The sequence below is a fragment of the Myotis brandtii genome, unplaced genomic scaffold (genome assembly GCF_000412655.1).
Source record: "Myotis brandtii unplaced genomic scaffold, ASM41265v1 scaffold652, whole genome shotgun sequence".
Classification (NCBI taxonomy): domain Eukaryota; kingdom Metazoa; phylum Chordata; class Mammalia; order Chiroptera; family Vespertilionidae; genus Myotis; species Myotis brandtii.
In genome coordinates, this window is record NW_005370529.1 from 1,469,410 (window position 1) to 1,488,650 (window position 19,241).

At 38.3% G+C, this 19,241-nt stretch overlaps 1 protein-coding gene across 4 annotated transcripts in view; it reads left to right on the forward strand.

Annotated features, from left to right (window-relative positions):
* The window catches only part of IL1RAP (interleukin 1 receptor accessory protein), a 135,633-nt gene that overhangs the window by 44,799 nt on the left and 71,593 nt on the right, over positions 1-19,241 (forward strand). For all 4 annotated transcript variants that reach the window (XM_014528794.1, XM_014528793.1, XM_014528795.1 and 1 more), the window contains one exon: positions 8,972-9,044. In XM_014528794.1, the coding sequence (XP_014384280.1) occupies positions 8,972-9,044 (73 nt within the window). The remainder of the gene's footprint in view (positions 1-8,971; positions 9,045-19,241) is intronic.

A 19,241-nucleotide genomic window follows, 5' to 3' on the forward strand; every position in this document is an offset into this window, starting at 1 on the left:
TGTCCTTTTGGGAATGTAATTTAAATGGAATTAGACAGATAGTAACCTATCTAGACAGGCTTTTTTCACTTAGCATAATGCTTTTGTGATTCATCCAAGTTGTTGTTATCAACAGCTCATCACTTTGTATTGCTGAAAAGTAGTCTATTTTTTAGATGCACCAGAGTTTGTTTATCCATTTGCCTGTTGAAGGATGTTTGAATTGTTTCCAGGTTTGGTAAATTAATAATAGAACTGCTGTGAACATTTGTGTATAGGTTTTTGTGTGAACACCAGTTTCCACTTCTCTTGGATAAATCCCGAGGAGCGGGATTATTAGACCCTATGGGAAGAATATGTATAACTTTATAAGAAGCTGCCAAATCATTTTCCAGAGGGGCTGTACCATTTGGTAGTTTCAGCAGTAGGGAGTTCCAGTTGCTCTGTATTCTCTTTAGCACTGGTATTTCGTGTAGTCGTATCTATTTTTGAGGGTTTCATTTGCATTTTCCTTATGGCTAATGACTTGAATATCTTTTCATGTGTCAGTTTTCCTTCTGAATAGAGTAAGTCTCCCTGTACTCAAGGGGGATATGTTCCAAGAAGCCCAGTGCATGCCTGAAATCATGGATAGTACCAAAACCTAAATATAATATGTTTTCTTTTCTCTGTAGGATACATACATTTTCACTTAAAGGAAGCACTTTACGGCTTCATTACTTTACTAGTATAGCATCACTACTCCTGTGCTTGGGCCTATTACTAAGTAAAATATGGGTTACTTGAAAACAAGCACTGGGCCACGAAGTGACCAACAGGCAGGATACGCAGGCAAGGGGAGGATTCACATCGTGGGCAGGATGGAGTGGGACAGTGAGAGATTTCCTTAAGTTACTCGGAATGGTGTACTATTTGAAATTATGAATTGTTTATTTCTGGAATTTTCCATTTAATATTTGTGGACCATGGTTGACTGTCAGTAACTGAAACCATGGAATGTGAAATCACAGATAAGGGGGATCAGCTGTATCCTATTAGGTAAAGGATCTCTTTAAGATTTTTGACATTTTAAAATTGGGTTGTGTTTAGTGTGATTCCTACAACTTCATTCTTCTTTTTCAAATGGTTTTTAACATTTAAGGCATTTCTCTTTCCATATAAATTTCATAATCTGCTTGACTTTATCTGTAAGCAAAATCTTGTTAGGATATTTTGTTGGAATTTCATTAAATCTGTCAATTAATTTTGGGGGGAAATTGACATCTTTTCTATGTGGAGACTTTTAGTTCATGAATATGCTATGTTTATTGTATTATTGTTTGTTACTACTGTAACAAATTAACAGAACTTAGTGTCTTAAAACAACTCTTTTTATATCACAATTTCTGTTGGTCAGAAATCCAGGTACAGTGTGGCTTATCTGGTCTTTGTTTAGGGTTTTACAAGGCTAAAGTCAAAGTGTCAGCAAGGCTGGGCTCCTTTCTGGACTCTCTGGGGAAGAATGCACTTCCAGAGTTGTTGGCAGAATTCTATTTTCTGTGGTTGTGGGACTGAAGTTTCCTACTGACTGTCAGCTCTGTAAGGCCACCTATATTCCTTGTCATGTTGCTACATCTGTCTTTAAATCTCATAGGCTTTTGAGTTCTTTTCTTGCTTTGCTTTTCTCTGCTTTGTCCTTCTGCTGCATCTCTCTGACTTTAACCAGAGAAAGTTATTTGCATTCAAGGGCTCATGTGATAGATTGGGCTCACTCAAATAATCCAGTATAACCTTCCTACGTTAATATTCATAACTTTAATTATATTTACAACATCCCTTTGGTTAAGTAAGATAGCATAATAGATTCCAGGGATCTAAGGCATGGGGCCATTCTGACAACCACATAATTCCATTTATTTAGGTCTTCTTTGATTTCTTTTATCAATGTTTTATAAATATCAGCATACAGATCTTGTACAGGTTTGGTTAGACTTTAAGCTAAATATTTCATTTTTGTTTTAATTATTATAACCATCCGTATTAAAAGTGGTTTCTGTTTTCCATTGCCAGTATATACTAATATGTTTAACTTTTGTGTGTTGACTACATATTCTGTGACCTTACTTATTCATTTCTATTTTTAATAGGTTCATTAAGATTTTTTTATGTTGAAAATTATGTCATCTGTGAATAGTCTTATTGCACTGGTTAAGACTTTGGGAATGAAGTACAAAGAATGAACATCCTTGCCTTGCTCCTGATCTTAGTGGAAAAGCATTCAGTCTTTCAACATATGATGCAATGTTCGCTGTAGGTTTTTTGCAGATGCTCTTTATTGGTTTCAGGAAGTTCCCTTCTAATTTTAGATTGCTGAGAGGTTTTCTTTCTATTATGAATGATGTGGAATTTTGTCAAATGCTCTTCCTGCCTCAATTGATATGATCATGAGATCTTTCTTTCTTAGATTTTTCAAATACTGAAACTAGCCTTGCATTCTGGAATAAACTCTGCTTGGTTATGGGATAGCTATAGATTTCTTTTCTGTGTGCTGTCTGTGGCAGGTTTTAAAATCAGAATAATGTCTCATAAAGTGAATTGGTAACTGTCTTGTCATCTATTTTCTGGAAGAGATTATGTAGAATTGATGTTATTTATTTTTTAAATGTTTTATTGAATTCACCAGTGAAATCATCTGAAGCTTGGGAATTTATTTTTTGGAAGGTTACTAACTGCAAATTCAATTTCTTTTAATAATAGGATCAATGAAAGGATCTATTTTATTTTGAATGAGCTTGGGTAGTTTGTGGTTTTTAAGATGTCTGTCCATTTCATCTAAATTGTGGAATTTATGTGCCTAAGGATTTGAACATTGCCTTATTACCATTTTAATGCCAATGTAACCAGTAGTGATGTATCATCTTTCATTCCTGATATTAGGGATATGTGCTTTATTTTTGTTCTTGGTTCACCTAGCTAGAGGTATAGCAATTGTATTGTTCTTTTCAAAGTACCAACTTCTGGTTTTATTATTTTTTTCTGTCTTAAAATTTTGGGTATCTACTCTTTATTATTTTCTTCATTTTTGATTGGTTGGTTTATTTTTCTCTTCTCTTTCCAAGTTCTTAAGATGGGAGATTAGATTGTAGGCTTGAAGTCGTTCTTCTTTTTTAATGTAGGCCTGCAGTTTCTTGGATTATCCTGTACACACTTCTACAACTGCATCCCACTTATTTTGATGTGCTGTTTCTTTCACTTTTGTTCAGTTCAAAATATTTTCTAATTTCCCTGTTTGATCCATGGATTATTTAAAGTTATATTTCTTAATTTTGAAGTGTTTGGAGATTACCCTGTTATTTTTCTTTTTTTTCTTCTTTTTTAAAAAATATATTTTATTGATTTTTCACAGAGAGGAAGAGAGAGGGATAGAGAGTTAGAAACATCGATGAGAGAGAAACATCGATCAGCTGCCTCCTGCACATCCCCTACTGGGGATGTGGCCGCAACCGAGGTACATGCCCTTGACCGGAATCGAACCTGGGACCCTTGAGTCCGCAGGCCGACGCTCTATCCACTGAGCCAAACCGGTCAGGGCTGTTATTTTTCTTTTATTGATTTCTTGTTTAATTATGTAGAGAGAAGATTGACTTTAATTCTTTTAAATGTGTTAAGGTGTGTTTTCTGGTGCATGGGGAGGCTCATATGTACTTGAAAATAATGTGCCATTCTTTAACTTTTAGAGTCCTCAAATAGTTGCTCCACGTATTATTCCTCAGTTTACAACTGCAATTCATTGATAATGACGGTGGAGTTTGCTTGCTTTGTTTGACCCAGAATCAGAGCCTTTCATGTTACTTTGCTGAAACGTTTTCATTGATAAATACTAGATTCTGGAATATTCTGCACAAGGACCCTTCTATGGGTCAAAAAACTAGAAAACAGATTAAAAAATGATGATGAAAATAACTCTAATTTTTAAGTAAATGCTATCTCCTTTTCTATAAAAATGGGATAATTAATAATCTGGCCTATGTCCTTCAAAGACTTATTTGTCATAGCTGTGCAAGACCTGCTCAGTAAGTTAGAGAAGGGAAAAAGAAGGATCTGGGTGGGATCAGGACTCGAGCAAGAGATATGGCTGCAGGGCTAACCTCACACAGGGATGACTTTCCAGGTTTGTGCCTTAGTGGCCACGTTTTCAGTAGGCAGGTCATAGCAAAGGGCATCTGTTGGCCAGGAATGAAGCAAGTGATAGCAGCTTCATGGTTACAAGAGGCTTATCCAGTTCAGAGAAGACCTTACAGGGCACAGGGTGCAGGCTCCTGGAAAAGTGCTGAAAAACACCAGGTTGAAGGTCCAAGCCCCAACCAGGTTCATGGGCTTCAAAGAGTAGCCATGATCTGAATATAGAGCTATAAGTGGAATCAGGAAACTGAGGGAGAAATCAGTCCTGTGGACTATTGAAATGCTGATGTGCAGAACAAAGGCTGAGCAAGTGGTCAGTTAGAAAAATTACCATCCTTGGGGAAGCAAAACTAGTTTTAGCCTGTTACCCGCTGCTCAGTGAGAGAATCCAGGGCTAACTCAGAGATGAGACCCTAGCGCTTATTGAGCCTAGAGAATGCAGAAAATAGAAAGCTTCATATGCAGGAGTCGATGTTAAAGTTCTGAGCACATGTTAGCTGTCATTATTAACATTGTTGTTGATAACGTAGACCTAAGTACATATTTGAAACTTCTCGCTAGGTGATATAGGCATCTAAGTTGATATACCAGGAAACAATGGCATTGACTATGAGAGAAGTACCAATACCTCAGAAAGGAAGTATAAACATGATCATATAGTAAATAAAATGGATAATGCAAGAGAGGCTAACTTGAAATTTACTATATAAAAGTTTCAATCATCTGAAGCAAGGGTAGAGTCTGTTAAAGTCTACCACAGTAATCTAAAGCTAGACTGTAATTCAGACCATGAGAAACCATGTGTCATTAGGCAGGTTTCTTTTCTTTCTGACAGTTTCTCCATCTCTGCAAATACCCAGTACTCCCTCCCCCCAAGAAACAAGAACTAAAGTGTATTACTCAGTGGGTTAGAGCATTGGCCTGATATGCCAAGGCTGCAGGTTCAATCTCTGGTCAGGGCATATACAAGAAGCAACCAATGAATACATAAATAAGTGAAAGAACAAATCTCTCTCTCTCTCTCTCTCTCTCTCTCTCTCTTTCTCTCTCTCTTTCTCTCTCTCTCTCTCTTTCTGGACCGGAGGGCATACTCCCTATTTTTTAAAAAGTGTATTACTAGTCACAATAATAAAATTCACAGGTTCAATCTCTGGTCAGGGCATATACAAGATGCAACCAATGAATACATAAATAAGTGAAAGAACAAATCTCTCTCTCTCCCTCTCTCTCTCTCTCTCTCTCTCTCTCTCTCTTTCTCTCTCTCTCTCTCTTTCTGGACCGGAGGGCATACTCCCTATTTTTTAAAAAGTGTATTACTAGTCACAATAATAAAATTCTTAGGCAGAATGTAAGATGATGTTAAATGAACCTGCCTTCTTAGAGAGGTCGCAGACCAGCCAACCTCCTCCCACTAACCTCGGTACCTTTAGTCTGTCAAAAACAGCCGACACAATCACATTTTCTTTTCAGTCTGCTTTATTCTAATTCATCACAGGGCCAGACTGACCCTGGACTTGTCTTTGCACACAAGTTATCTTTTGATTAGCTTTACCTTGGTGACCTGACTCCTTGCTGCCTCTGGCATAATCCAGTTACTCATGAGAATATCAATTAAGGTCCTCAATCACCCTAATTAGAATGTCTTCTAAGTGTTGCTTTAGGAATAGTATTAGGGCTGAAAGTACTGTGCCCTGAATCTGAAATGAAATATCTAGTTGCTCTCCACTGACAAGGATTAATGCAGAATTATTAATTAATTTAATTAATGACTTGGATGAGGGCCTAGGTGGCATGCTGATCAAGTTTATAGATGACACAAAGCTAGGAGGATAACAATTACTGGGATGACAGACTAGGGAGCCAAAATGATTTCAAGACAGAATTTAGTGGCAATCCATCTAATACGTGCCTGGAAGAATGATCTCCATTAGGCAGAACTGGATGTTAATATCACTCCTCTAATCAGAATCCTTCAATGATTCCCCTATTTGCTGTTAAAATTAAATCCCAAGTTCTTAAGCTGCTACTCAAGTCCATGTTATATTGTAATCCTAACTCTTCCTGCTTTCCAACAAAATCTTCTATATAGTACTTTTCCTAATACCCTGTGCTTGAGCCAAACTGAATTATTTATAGACTATTTCCTATTTATGGTCCATTTCTCCCTATCTTTGAGCGTTATTCTCCATTGAGCTTCCTTTCCACAGACTTTCATTCTGCCTCACTTTTAAATTTCCAAACCAGTCCTTGCTAGTTCAAAAGCTACCTCTTACATTTAGTCTTCTTTGATTGCCTTAGCTAGAGTCATCTCTGTCTTTTGCTAATCTTCAATTACACTTATCTGTTCCTCTCTGACTATTTTATCACTATTTATTCTGTACTGCAGTTATTTTGTGTACACATTTTAAGGCTCTGCTAAACTCTGCCTGGTGCTAGAATGTCTGCCTGCTAAATCTTTACATATCCTACAGAGCTTCTGCATGTGTGTTGCTCATAGCTGATGACATTGAAGTGGTTTGCATGTGGTTTATTTCTTCTACTGAGAAGAAGTGTCCTTAGAGGAGGCCATGCATCTAACTTACTAGAGGCCCCTACAGTTATATCAAAGAGACGTATAAGCAGAAAGTCTTCAATATATGTTTTATTGAACAAAGGAATGATGGAGAGAAGAGTTCCCTAAGGTAATAGTATATGAATAGGAAGGGAATGGTGGTGATAAGAAAGAGACATTTAATCTTTGAAATAAAACAGTTATTAAGATATAATCAACTCACCTGATTTGTGTATGGTCATGCTAAAGGAGGAAGCACAGTATGAACCAGAGATTTCTGATGATGTGTGGTCAAGAAAGGTGATAGGAGTTGGAAAATTGCATTGACTTTTAAAGTGACTACACACTGTGTGGATTGCTTGGACAGTATCAGTTTACACCTATTGTTTCAGTATAATACTCTTAAAATTGTCCCATTTAAATGCTGTTATATGGTCACCCTATTAATCAAGTAACTCTTTGACCTTTTAAAACTGGTGGGTCCCTGTGGTTATAAAGCTTATGACATATGCTAATGTTTGGGATAATAATAGTCTTATAGTTAGCCAGATATGGGTATAAAACTCATCTCTGTCACTTACTAAAAATATGATCTGGACACATATCCAAGACCTCTGATAAGCACCTTTACATATGACTGTTGTGTTCAAAAGTGAAAAGGGAGATCTACAGTATGAAATTTTTCAGTAATGTAAATATTTCAGTATTTATAACCAGGGGCCAGATATGTCGCAGGGGTGGACAAACTTTTGACTCGAGGGCCACAATGGGTTCTTAAACTGGACCGGAGGGCCGGAACAAAAGCATGGATGGAGTGTTTGTGTGAACTAATATAAATTCAAAGTAAACATCATTACATAAAAGGGTACGGTCCTTTTTTTTTTTAGTTTTATTCATTTCAACCGGGCCGGATCCGGCCCGGGGGCCTTAGTTTGCCCACGGCTGGTCTAGGGCATTAGGGAAATAAATATTTCACAGAGTTGTTAAATCTTCAGGCCTTCTGCATTAAAGATCACACAACCAAGAGTAAGGGCATGGTTCTTGCTGGTTGACTGTTTCAGCTGGTTACCAATAGAGAGGCTCAAGATCACAGAAATTGGATTTAAGACTCATCATTTATTTTTTCAAGTGAGAAGAGGAAAGCAGCCACAACAGGGCATGTGGTTTATATATTTCCCTTTACTATAAATTCATAGTGTGGTGGAATGCAGACCAAGTCAGATTTCAGGATTTCTAGATTTCCTATTTATCACGAAGAAGGAAAATTGCCTGGATTATAAAATACTTCCAGTTGGGAATAGACCAAAGGAATGTAAAGAAGGGAAGAAGATCAAACATCTGCTGGAATGTGACTCTAATGAAAAAAATCCAGAGTGTTTTTTTTAAATAGGTATTTATAGTTCAGTTTATATATCAGATTAATAAATGGATCTACCTCATCCATTGCTGGTGGTGCAACCACTATGGAAAGCAGTCTTCCTCAAAAAATTAATAGAGCTACCATATGACTCAGTAACCCCACTCCTGGGTATATACCTGAAAAACTTGAAATTATGTATTTGCAAAGATATATGCACCCCTATGTTCATTGCAGCATTATTCACCGTGGCCAAGTCATAGAAACAACCAAAGTGTCCCGAGATAGAGAACTGACAAAGAAGATGTGGTACATATACAAATGGAATACTACTCAGCCATGTTGCAACAGCATGGATGGACCTTGAGAATATTATGCTAAGTGAAATAAGTCAGTCAGAAAAAGCTAATGACCATTTGATTTCACTCATATGTGGTATATAAAAATGAAACTTATGAACACAAACAGCAGTGTAGTGGTTGCCAGAGGGAAGGAGGTGATGGGAGAAAGGGGTCCTAATATAAGGTGACAGGAGAAAATTTGACTTTGGGTAGTGGGCACACGTGCAATATACAGAAATCTACATGTTCATGTTGATCAATGTCACCCCAATTAATTAATTAATTAATTAATTAAAAAAGAAGAAAAGAAGGAAGGGTTCTAGAGCCAAGCTGTTGGAGTTTGATTATTACTCTACCACTTTCTACCCAAAGGATCTTGGTTATGTGATTTAAACTTGTCCCAGTTTCTTATCTGTAACAGGGATTTTTTAAAACCTATCTTACTGGTTGGTTCTGACAATTAAATGTGTTAATATTGTAAAATTGTCAGAATAGTTCCTGATCAATAGTCAGTACGCATATGCACTAAATATTATTTAAGCACTGAGAGTAATGAGTCCTCTCCCTTACCTTTGTATTTAGATGGACAAGATGGGACTTCTGTGGTGTGTAATGAGTCTCTACTTCTATGGGATCTTGCAAAGTGATGCCTCGGGTAAGTGAATGGCTTTTCACAATCAATTGAAATGCAAGTCATGCATAGTGTATTATCTCAAGTCTTTATGAAAATGAACTAAGAGAAGATAATATTGTTTATTTCCATTGTCTTCTGTGGTAGCACAGAATCATAAATTTGACAGAATCAGAGAATTTTGATGGTAGGAGGAACCATTGACATCTCTAGTCTTCACAGTACACAGTGCAATTAGGTTAGTGATCTGGTGTGTAAAAATGTAGGACTTTTCCATCACCTTCAGTTCCAAACCAACTAGAACCCTGCTTCTTTTCCTTACATCAGGTCCTATGGGAAAAGAAATGACAGTGATAGTAGAACTGTTTTTCAAACTTGAGCCAGTGGTGGAGAAGGCCTTGGTGGTAACAGTCAATTGAGACGTTATAAAAATGAATAAATAATGACAGGTTTCTGTCATGCTGCTTCTATATAGGAAAGAAAGATCGGTCAGGCTCAATCTTTCTTTGGGTGTTGCTTCATAAGAGGAGCCATCCAAAGCCTTTATTGAGTTTGAATTACCGAACTCAACCATCATGGACCTGGATCAAATGAAATCAGACTTACAAGGGACTTGAAAGTTTATCTTTTCAGGTCTCCTCTCTTCTCCAGAATTACTATTCAGAACTATTTTCTGGTATCTCTAACTAGTGATTAACTTATTATAACCAGTTATATCTTTGGACTGATAAAATTTTAGATTTTAGTACATATAACTGAAATTTGTCTATATGTCATTTCCATACATTTCTTTGGTTCAACTTATTGATTTAAATAGAAAATACATAATCCAATGGTTTTCTAATTTTAATGCAAGGAACCTAGATATCTTAATTTTAAAAAGCTTTTAATGTATAATTCCCCTAAAAATCTTGGCCATACTTTGAATACCATTGTTTTATTTCCTCTTTTATGTGAAAGGCCTCCACAAATGTTACAACAGTGATCATATAATCATGACCATGCTCTCTAATATATGCCGTCAGATGTTCTTCACATGACATAGATTTGAGTCCTCCTACCATCCTGATTAGATTTTCTGGGTGTTTTTTAGTTTTGCTGTGACACTTAAAGCATTTTATTAGAAAACAAAAACACTAAAGGAGAGGTATAACTAGGACAGAGTACAGCTCAAAGCTGAGAGAAGGAGAGATAACTTTCAATCTCGTTGGCCCCTGGGGTCTTCACAGATGAAAGTGTATATTATACAGGGCTGGTATTCAGGTGGGATACATGACTCTATAGCTCTACTGGCTTTTTAGAATGGCATCTATCCTGCTTTAGTGAGTGCTCCATTTGATGGTCAGTGCCACGATGTCCTGATTTTTAAATATGCTGAATATAAACTCTGATTATAGTTTGTTCTTATTTGATTTAATTCTATGCTTACAGAGGCCTTCCTTAACCATCTTCACTAAAATAGCCCTGCCAATCACTATCTATCCTATCCTACTTTAGTTTTCTCATAACTCATTGATGTATTAACTCATTCTGTTCTCTCCTACTCCCTCTCCTTTTCCTACTTCTCTTTTTTCTTCCTCCAATCTCCATCCTACTTTCCTTCCTTCCTTCCTTCCTTCCTTCCTTCCTTCCTTCCTTCCTTCCTTCCTCTTCCCCTTCTCCTTTTCCTCCCTCTCCTCCTCCTCCTCCCTCCTCCTCCTCCTTCCTCTTCCTTCTTCCTCTCTCCCTCTCTCTCTCTTATATACATTCCTTTCACATCAATTTTTTAGGCAAATTGGCCAATTTTATAATGGAACTTATTGTTTGGATTCATACCAGCAATCCATCAATGTGGGTTGATATGCTGCCTCACCTTGAAGGGACAGAGAGAGGTGACTGTATTGTTTCTGCTGGGAGAACAGTGAAGTCCCAGAAGTTGGTGGGTTGCTGGTGCTTCCCCAGTGGTCTTGGCAGTGTTGCTTATCTGAATGACCTTTACTGTAATTCTTCCAAAGAGCTCCCCCACCCCAAATTCCTTTGGAAAGTGAGCTTTCTACCCAGAAACTGTGACTCATAATTCTGCTGGGGAAGCTGACTTCTCAAATAAGATAAGTTCTCATACCAGCTCCATTGGGTCACCATGGGAGCAGGAAACATGTTGTAATCCCCTCAGCCCATCTGGCACATATTCATTTGCTTCCTTATGAAAAGGTATATTGTGTCTGTGTCAGTGATGTACTTCCTAGTTGGAGGAGAGGAACAAAAAGAAAGTGTTGTTGACAAAAATAAAAGAGGAAACGCTCTGGGCTATGGGGGTGGGGGAATTACTGCACAGAATGGGGGATCAACCAACCTCTCACGCATCAAGGTGCCACCTCTTTTTTAAAAATATATTTTATTTATTTTTTACAGAGAGGCAGGGAGAGGGATACAGAGTTAGAAACATTGATCAGCTTCCTCCTGCAGACTCCCTACTGGGGATGTGCCTGCAACCAAGGTACATGCCCTTGACCAGAATCAAACTTGGGACCCTTCAGTCCTCAGGCCGACATTCTATCCACTGAGCCAAAACAGTTAGGGCAAGGTGCCACCTCTTATGATGACATATATGTCAGCAGACTTGTTGGTCTTTCATGCTGTAATGGGGCGACCCGTGGAGACGACCACCAGGGACTCAGATCAAAATTTAGGAGCCTTTATTAAGCTGGCCAGCGACTACAATTACAGCACTCTGCCGAAGCAGAGGCTGAACTGCAGTCGCTGGCCAGCTTAATAAAAGCTCCTAAATTTTTATCTGAGTCCCTGGTGGTCGTCTCCGTGGTTGCCCAATTACAATGCAGCTCTTTCTGTGTCAGGTACCCCTTTGAATGGAGCAACAAGATATGTATGTAACAGAGGAGAGATAGACTGAAAACCCTAGAGTACTGTAAATGTATATGATATTAGTAAGAGTTTTATCTTGTTGTTCTGGACCCTTCCATGTGGCTCCTCCTCTTTAGGGAAGCCTCATATTTATAAAAATGAATTATAAGAACATCAGAACCTGAGTTCCATGCAGTGTCTTTCAAGAGCAGTGAGTTGGACTTCAAGCAACACAATTCTGACTTTAGAACATGGTCTTTCTGTTAGCAGTACTGTGTGGGATTTCCTTTATTTGCTCAGGAACATGGGAGCATCATCTTCATTTCAGGTGGCGATAAAAGCAAATAATCAAAAGCAAGCATTTACTTTCTTTTAAGGAACTAAAGTGTGGATAAATATAATAGTGATAATGTAATTATGATGTGGTAGTTAGGTACAGTGATAATAAACTCCCTTTGCTAAAAAAGCACTTTGCATTTTACATATTCTATGCCATTTGACTCTCACACCAAGACCATGGAATAGTCAGGCAATGTTAAGAAATAATGAGTGTTATGAGAAAACTAAAGCAGGATAGGATAGTCAAACTCCACTTATTTATAAGAAAAAAAGATCACAGTGGTTAAGTGAATTACGTAAAGTCCCACAGCTAATACTTAGCACAACTGTGATTTTTACGAGTTCCTCAGTTCCCAAGATGCATGCTCTTCTTACTAAATATACTCCCCTTGGACTCCACTAGCATACAGTTTAGGAAGAAGATTATGTTCTGAGGTGTCACAGGTTTTGCTCACTGTTAAAGAACCATTCAGTCATAGGTTTCAGTGCTTTTTAGATAAGGAGTATCTCACCCCAGACCTCCTTAATATATCATTATTATTATTTAATATATTATTTTTAAGGATGAAAATCACTGTAATGTATGCTCAAAACTCAGTATTCCCATTTTTGCTTATTACCATATTAAGCATTTTCAATATTAAACTCTAAGAAGTTCTCCTTTGCAACAATTCCAAAAGCAAGCAAACTTTGACTTGTCACACATTTCTCTTTTGGCGTTTCATTGGCAGCATGTTAGAAAGTCAAAGTATAAAAGCTGTCTTCAGAGTAGAAATAAATATTTGGAACTTGTGATTTCAAGTTGGAAAGATAGTGAAAACAGCACCCCAGATAGTATGGCGAATTTTAAAAATATTGCCATATCAAAATTATTTGCAGCACAGACCACCTAAAAATGATAGCGATGCACTTTCTTCTCCAAAAATGTTAGCAATGCATCTTCTTCTACACACACACACACATACACACACACATTTGAACCTAGCTTTTTATTTAAAAGTGAGCAAACACAGTTGACTGTGTGCCAGATGCAGGGCTAGATTTCACACACATTATCACTAATGTCTCAGAAAACACTGTGGAGGTGTGGAGTTGGAAAATCCCACGCCCATTTTATAGTTTAGGAAATGAAGAACCAGGGAGGTGGCCTAAGGTAACAGTGCTCATGGGGCACCTACTAGAGCTGACCTTGAAGGCTGCTGCTACTCAAAGGCAGAGCTCTTTCCTTTATATCACATTCCCTTCCTTCAGGATGTTGCTCTGCTAATGCAGGTAAAATCCCCGGATTTCTTTTCGGTTCTGTGTAAGAAATTTGCAGAGGGTGGAAATAATCTTTTGGCTTGAGAGTGAATTACACAATGCAAAATAAACAAATACCTAAAAACACTGTGTTTCACCAGGAGTCAAGAGACATTGGTTTAAGTTCTGACTGTTTCATTTTGTGAGTTTTTAATGACAGGAAGATGTCTTTTAATCACTTCGTGTCATGGCCTATCAATCAACCAAACCAACCAACCAACCAACCAACAACAGCAAAGCGCCAACCAATGCTGCCTTTTTGCTTTTATATTAAAGAGGATAAGGGCTGCTATTATACATCACACACACACACAGTGTACGCTCTTCCCATTTAGGTGGTTTCTAATGACAAGTGTTTATCTTACAGATTTCACCTTATTCTAAAGATCATGTGTTTGATCATTTTATGTTAAAGAGTCTAGGGCACATACGGGAAGGTTCTTAGTATAAGCATCTTACAGTAAAGTCTAAAAGAAAGAAGCAAAATTAAACACCCAATAAAATACCCTCAGAGAGCCGATAATGTTACTAGTTCTGTAGGAACCTATCAGGGAAGACTTCTCAATCAAAGAACAATTGTTCTTGTCAAGAAAAAAAAATACATCTGTTATTTGGGAACAGAACAGTGCAGTGCAATGAAGGGATGGTGTGAAGGCAATTTAGAAGCCAAGCTGGAAAGGTAGGTTGGGAACAGATTGTGGATGACAGGAATCCCTTCAGGGAAAGAGAATATTTGTGTTGAATGTATTCTAGATAGAGTTGGTTAGTTCATTTTTATTTTTAATTGTGTCTTACTTTTGTGAGGACATGTAATATCTTCAATGCTATGTAATGGTTCTTTCAGCTTTGAAGAGGATTCCATTTATTGCCAGGCCCAGCGGCCTCATATTACTTGAATGTGTTTTTTGAAAACCTCCATACTTGAATGTACCTGTGACATTCAGTCTGTCTGGTGTTCATGACTGGTCATCCTGAACACTCTTCCTTTCTATGCAATTTAGTCCACACATTTGAGGAATGTTTGAAGAATACCATTTCATTTTTTTTCTTAGACCTAAAGGTCATCAGAAATATAACATACCCTCTTGTATTTTAACTGCTGCATCTTGGGAGCAGATATCTTTTCTCTTTTATTTTTTTCCTTTTTTGAGCTGCATTTGTATTTTGAAACATACTGATGTTTATTTTTAAGTTACTTATACTTCCTGAGGGTCAGGCGCCTGATAGAAAAGAGATCTATGCACCACAGTTGATTGGCCTGATGCTGACTTTGCAAATATAAAACAGCTTTTTGCTTCAGAACAGCTTTTTGCTTCCACAGGGTTAGTTCTTTGTTTAGAAAAATGACTTGACCCATCCCTTACGTGGCTGTTAAGAGAAACCAATATTTTTATAGGTAATAAATGGTTGTATATGACTATAGGTGGCAATGTCTGATTTATAGGAATTTATTCTGCCCTTTAAATCACCTTTGTCTCTGCATCCCCACCCCCACTCCCCACAGAACATTTGTCTCTGCCATCTTGAGATCAGATCACCATCTTGATTATCAATGAATCACACCAAGCCAGTTATCACCCATTTTCATTTCACTGTTTTTAATTTTTTTGCCTATTTTGCTGATAATGTGTTTAGAAAATAAAATGTATATCCACTCTCAACATAATGCAATGATTCTTTTATTTTAAAATCCGCTTGGTGCTGCTACTCATTTATTTTTGAGGGACAGAGAAAAAAAAATGGATGCCTTTTACAAATAATCTGGGAACCTCAGTCAACAACTTCAAGGACTGGTCATCCAAAAACATAAAAGCTAATATACAGAATGCCTTCTTTTGTCCTTTCTTATTTTAGAGTCAAGTAGAAACAATGAAAATACAAGATGCTGAGAAAATGAGAGAAAATAAATAAAATAATCCCACCCTCAGTAACCTAGACTTGGCTGAGTTCTGTTGTTTTCACGAATTTCATTTCTCCTTCTGCCATCTGAATCAAAACTCTTGTTATGGCTGTACATTATTGGGGAATAAATATCACTTTCCTACAGTGTTTATAGGTTCTCAAATAATAGTTTAAAGCTCTCTGCTAGTCAGTCAGTCCATTTAGAAATAATTTTATTGATTTTTAGAGAGAAGGGAAGGGAGAAGGAGAGAGAGAGAGACAAATATCAATGAGAGTGAATCATTAATGGGCTGCCTCCTACAACCCCATCCTGGGGATCGAGTCTGCAACCTGGGCATGTGCCCTGACTGGGAATCAAACCAGCAACCTTTTTGTGCATGAGACTATGCTCAAACAACTGAGCTACACCAGCCAGGGCAGCGCATTGATTTTTGTTTTTCCTTCTGAGATACTTTCATATTTTTTGAAGTGTCTCTTGAGATAGGCAGGAGGGTGCATTTTTATATGTATACTGAGGTACTGATGTTTGCACTTTTTGTTCACTTATTTAAGAGACCATTGTTTTCCCTTTAAATTTTGGGCTTGCCATACCAATGAGAAGGACCAAGTGAGGAGTATTTGCCAACTATTGTTTCCTCATTGGAATCAGTGTCATCTACATCATAAGTGTAGACACTCAAAAGAAGAAAAAAATTTATTTTTGAGGGACAGAGAAAAAAAATGGATGCCTTTTACAAATAATCTGGGAACCTCAGTCAACAACTTCAAGGACTGGTCATCCAAAAACATAAAAGCTAATATACAGAATGCCTTCTTTTGTCCTTTCTTATTTTAGAGTCAAGTAGAAACAATGAAAATACAAGATGCTAAGAAAATGAGAGAAAAGAAATAAAATAATCCCACCCTCAGTAACCTAGACTTGGCTGAGTTCTGTTGTTTTCACGAATTTCATTTCTCCTTCTGCCATCTGAATTAAAACTCTTGTTATGGCTGTACATTATTGGGGAATAAATATCACTTTCCTACAGTGTTTATAGGTTCTCAAATAATAGTTTAAAGCTCTCTGCTAGTCAGTCAGTCCATTTAGAAATAATTTTATTGATTTTTAGAGAGAAGGGAAGGGAGAGGGAGAGAGAGAGAGACAAATATCAATGAGAGTGAATCATTAATGGGCTGCCTCCTACAACCCCATCCTGGGGATTGAGTCTGCAACCTGGGCATGTGCCCTGACTGGGAATCAAACCAGCAACCTTTTTGTGCATGAGACTATGCCCAAACAACTGAGCTACACCAGCCAGGGCAGCCCATTGATTTTTGTTTTTCCTTCTGAGATACTTTCATATTTTTTGAAGTGTCTCTTGAGATAGGCAGGAGGGTGCATTTTTATATGTATACTGAGGTACTGATGTTTGCACTTTTTGTTCACTTATTTAAGAGACCATTGTTTTCCCTTTAAATTTTGGGCTTGCCATACCAATGAGAAGGACCAAGTGAGGAGTATTTGCCAACTATTGTTTCCTCATTGGAATCAGTGTCATCTACATCATAAGTGTAGACACTCAAAAGAAGAAAAAAAAAGCACAGAAAGAGAGCATATCCATCAGTCACTAGTGGTTTCTCTACATCAATACAGCTCTTTATTAATAAATGTCATGGGTTTTATTTGATTCCAAATTACTTAAACTTTCAGTAGAACTATAGTTGAAATATAAGACTCTATTACTGTTTTCACAGAGGGACTCGTTGAATTTGATGCAAACCCAGCTATATACTGTTTCAGATCACAAAATAACTTTTTTTAAAGTACTAAACTTAAGTGGTTCCCCATTTTTTTGAGCTTTGCAGTGGATGGTATCCTTATTGAAAAGTTCATTTTTTCTAGCATTTTTGATATTCTGATTCTTCACCTCCTTCCTGGTATATTAAAATGATAAAAGCAAAGAGAATCCTTGAATATTATAGAGGTTTTCTTAAGTGTAATGCACCTCCAGCCATGAGAGCCAGCAGCTTCTCCAAGGATATGGCTTTGTCACCCTGAATACTTATATTCTGAAGGAAGTGTAAGACAGAGGTGGTGGAGGCAAAGAGTTGTGCACGGCCTTCATGATAATGAAGGAAGAGGAGATAGCAAGCAAGAAGATAGGACTCTGAATCTCCTTTAGCACTTTGCATTCATAAAGTCTAAGGTAGAAACAATCTGCTATTGTTTTTAATTGACACTGAGTTATAAATGTTTTTTTCCTAGTAGCAAAGTAGTTCTTGAGCCTCAGTAGAAACCAGCTTGTATTCAGATCTAGAAAGAGGGTGTATGCTTGTCTGGAGAAAAAAATTAAATCATGGAAATGTGAATAGAGCAATTAGTAAATGAAAATGTCCCTCCCACTACTTTCAATGTTCTTGGTGAGATGCTAAGGAGGATTTCAGGAAGAAAGTGAGATAAGGTGTTTGTTCCTGGTTTCTTCTTCTTTTTCTGTTAATCCTCACCTGAGGACATTTTTCCCATTGATTTTTAGAGAGAGTGGACGAGAGGGAGGAGGGGGAGAGATATATAGAGAGAGATCCATTGGTTGCCTCTAACAGGGTCCCCAACTGTGCCTGGACCAGGGCAGGGGATCAAACCCGAAACCGAGGTATATGCCCTTGACTGGAAATTGAACCCATGACCCTTTGATCCTTGGGTTGGTGCTCCAACCACTGTGGATAACACTGTCCAGGGCTGTTCCTGCTTTCTTTTGTTAAAATATATTTTTATTGATTTCAGAGAGGGAAGGAGAGGGAGAGAGAGATAGAAACATCAATGATGATAGAGAACCATTGAATGGCTGCCTCCTGCACACCCCACACTGGGGATTGAGCCTATAACCCTGACCAGAATTAAACCGTGACCTGGTTCATAGGTTGATGCTCAACCACTAAGCCATGCTGGTCGAGCTGTTCCTGCTTTCTTTCTTAGAGAAAACTCTTTGGTGATCTCACCTTTATTACTATAAATATTCTGTTACTAAAAAGGTCCTTCCTTTCATTTACAATGTGGAGATAATTGATGACTGCAATAATAGCCATGAAGCATTATGCAGTATTGACTCTTTTTTTAATTACTAAAGGAAGATCATGCTAAGCTAAGCATGACTTTAAATCTCTTTTACTCTAATTCTCTGTAAATTGGTAATAATTATTTAGTAGAGTGTGTAATAGAAGAGAAAGGATGTGAGGGAAATAACATTAATTGAACTATTATATACTAGAGGCCCAGTGCACGAAATTTGTGCACGGGTGTGGGGGGGTGTCCTCCAGCCCAGCCTGTGCCCTCTCGCAGTCTGGGACCCCTTGCTCCTTACCATCTGCCACCGCCGCTGCACTCACCAGCTGTGAGCCCGGCTTCTGGCTGAGCGGCACTCCTGCTGTGGCAGCACACTGACCACTAGGGGCAGCTCCTGCATTGAGCGTCTGCCCCCTGGTGGTCAGTGTGTGTCATAGTGACCAGTGATTCCCCGTCGCTCTGCTGTTAGGGTCAATTTGCATATTACCCTTTTATTATATAGGATAGAGGCCTGGTGCATGGGTGGGGGCCGGCTGGTTTGCCCTGAATGGTTTCCCGAATCAGGGTGGCGGTCCCCACTGAGGTGCCTTGCCAGACTGGGTGAGAGGCCGATGGCTGTTTGCAGGCTGGCCAAGCCCACCAGCAGGGACCCTTACCCCATGAGGGTGTGGCCAGCCTGGGTGAGGGGCTGATGGCTGTTTGCAGGCTGGCTACAGCCCCTTTAGGGGGTTGTCACCCCTGGGGTGCCTGGCCAGCCTGAGTGAGTGCCTGATGGCTGTTTGCAGGCTGGCCAAGGCCCC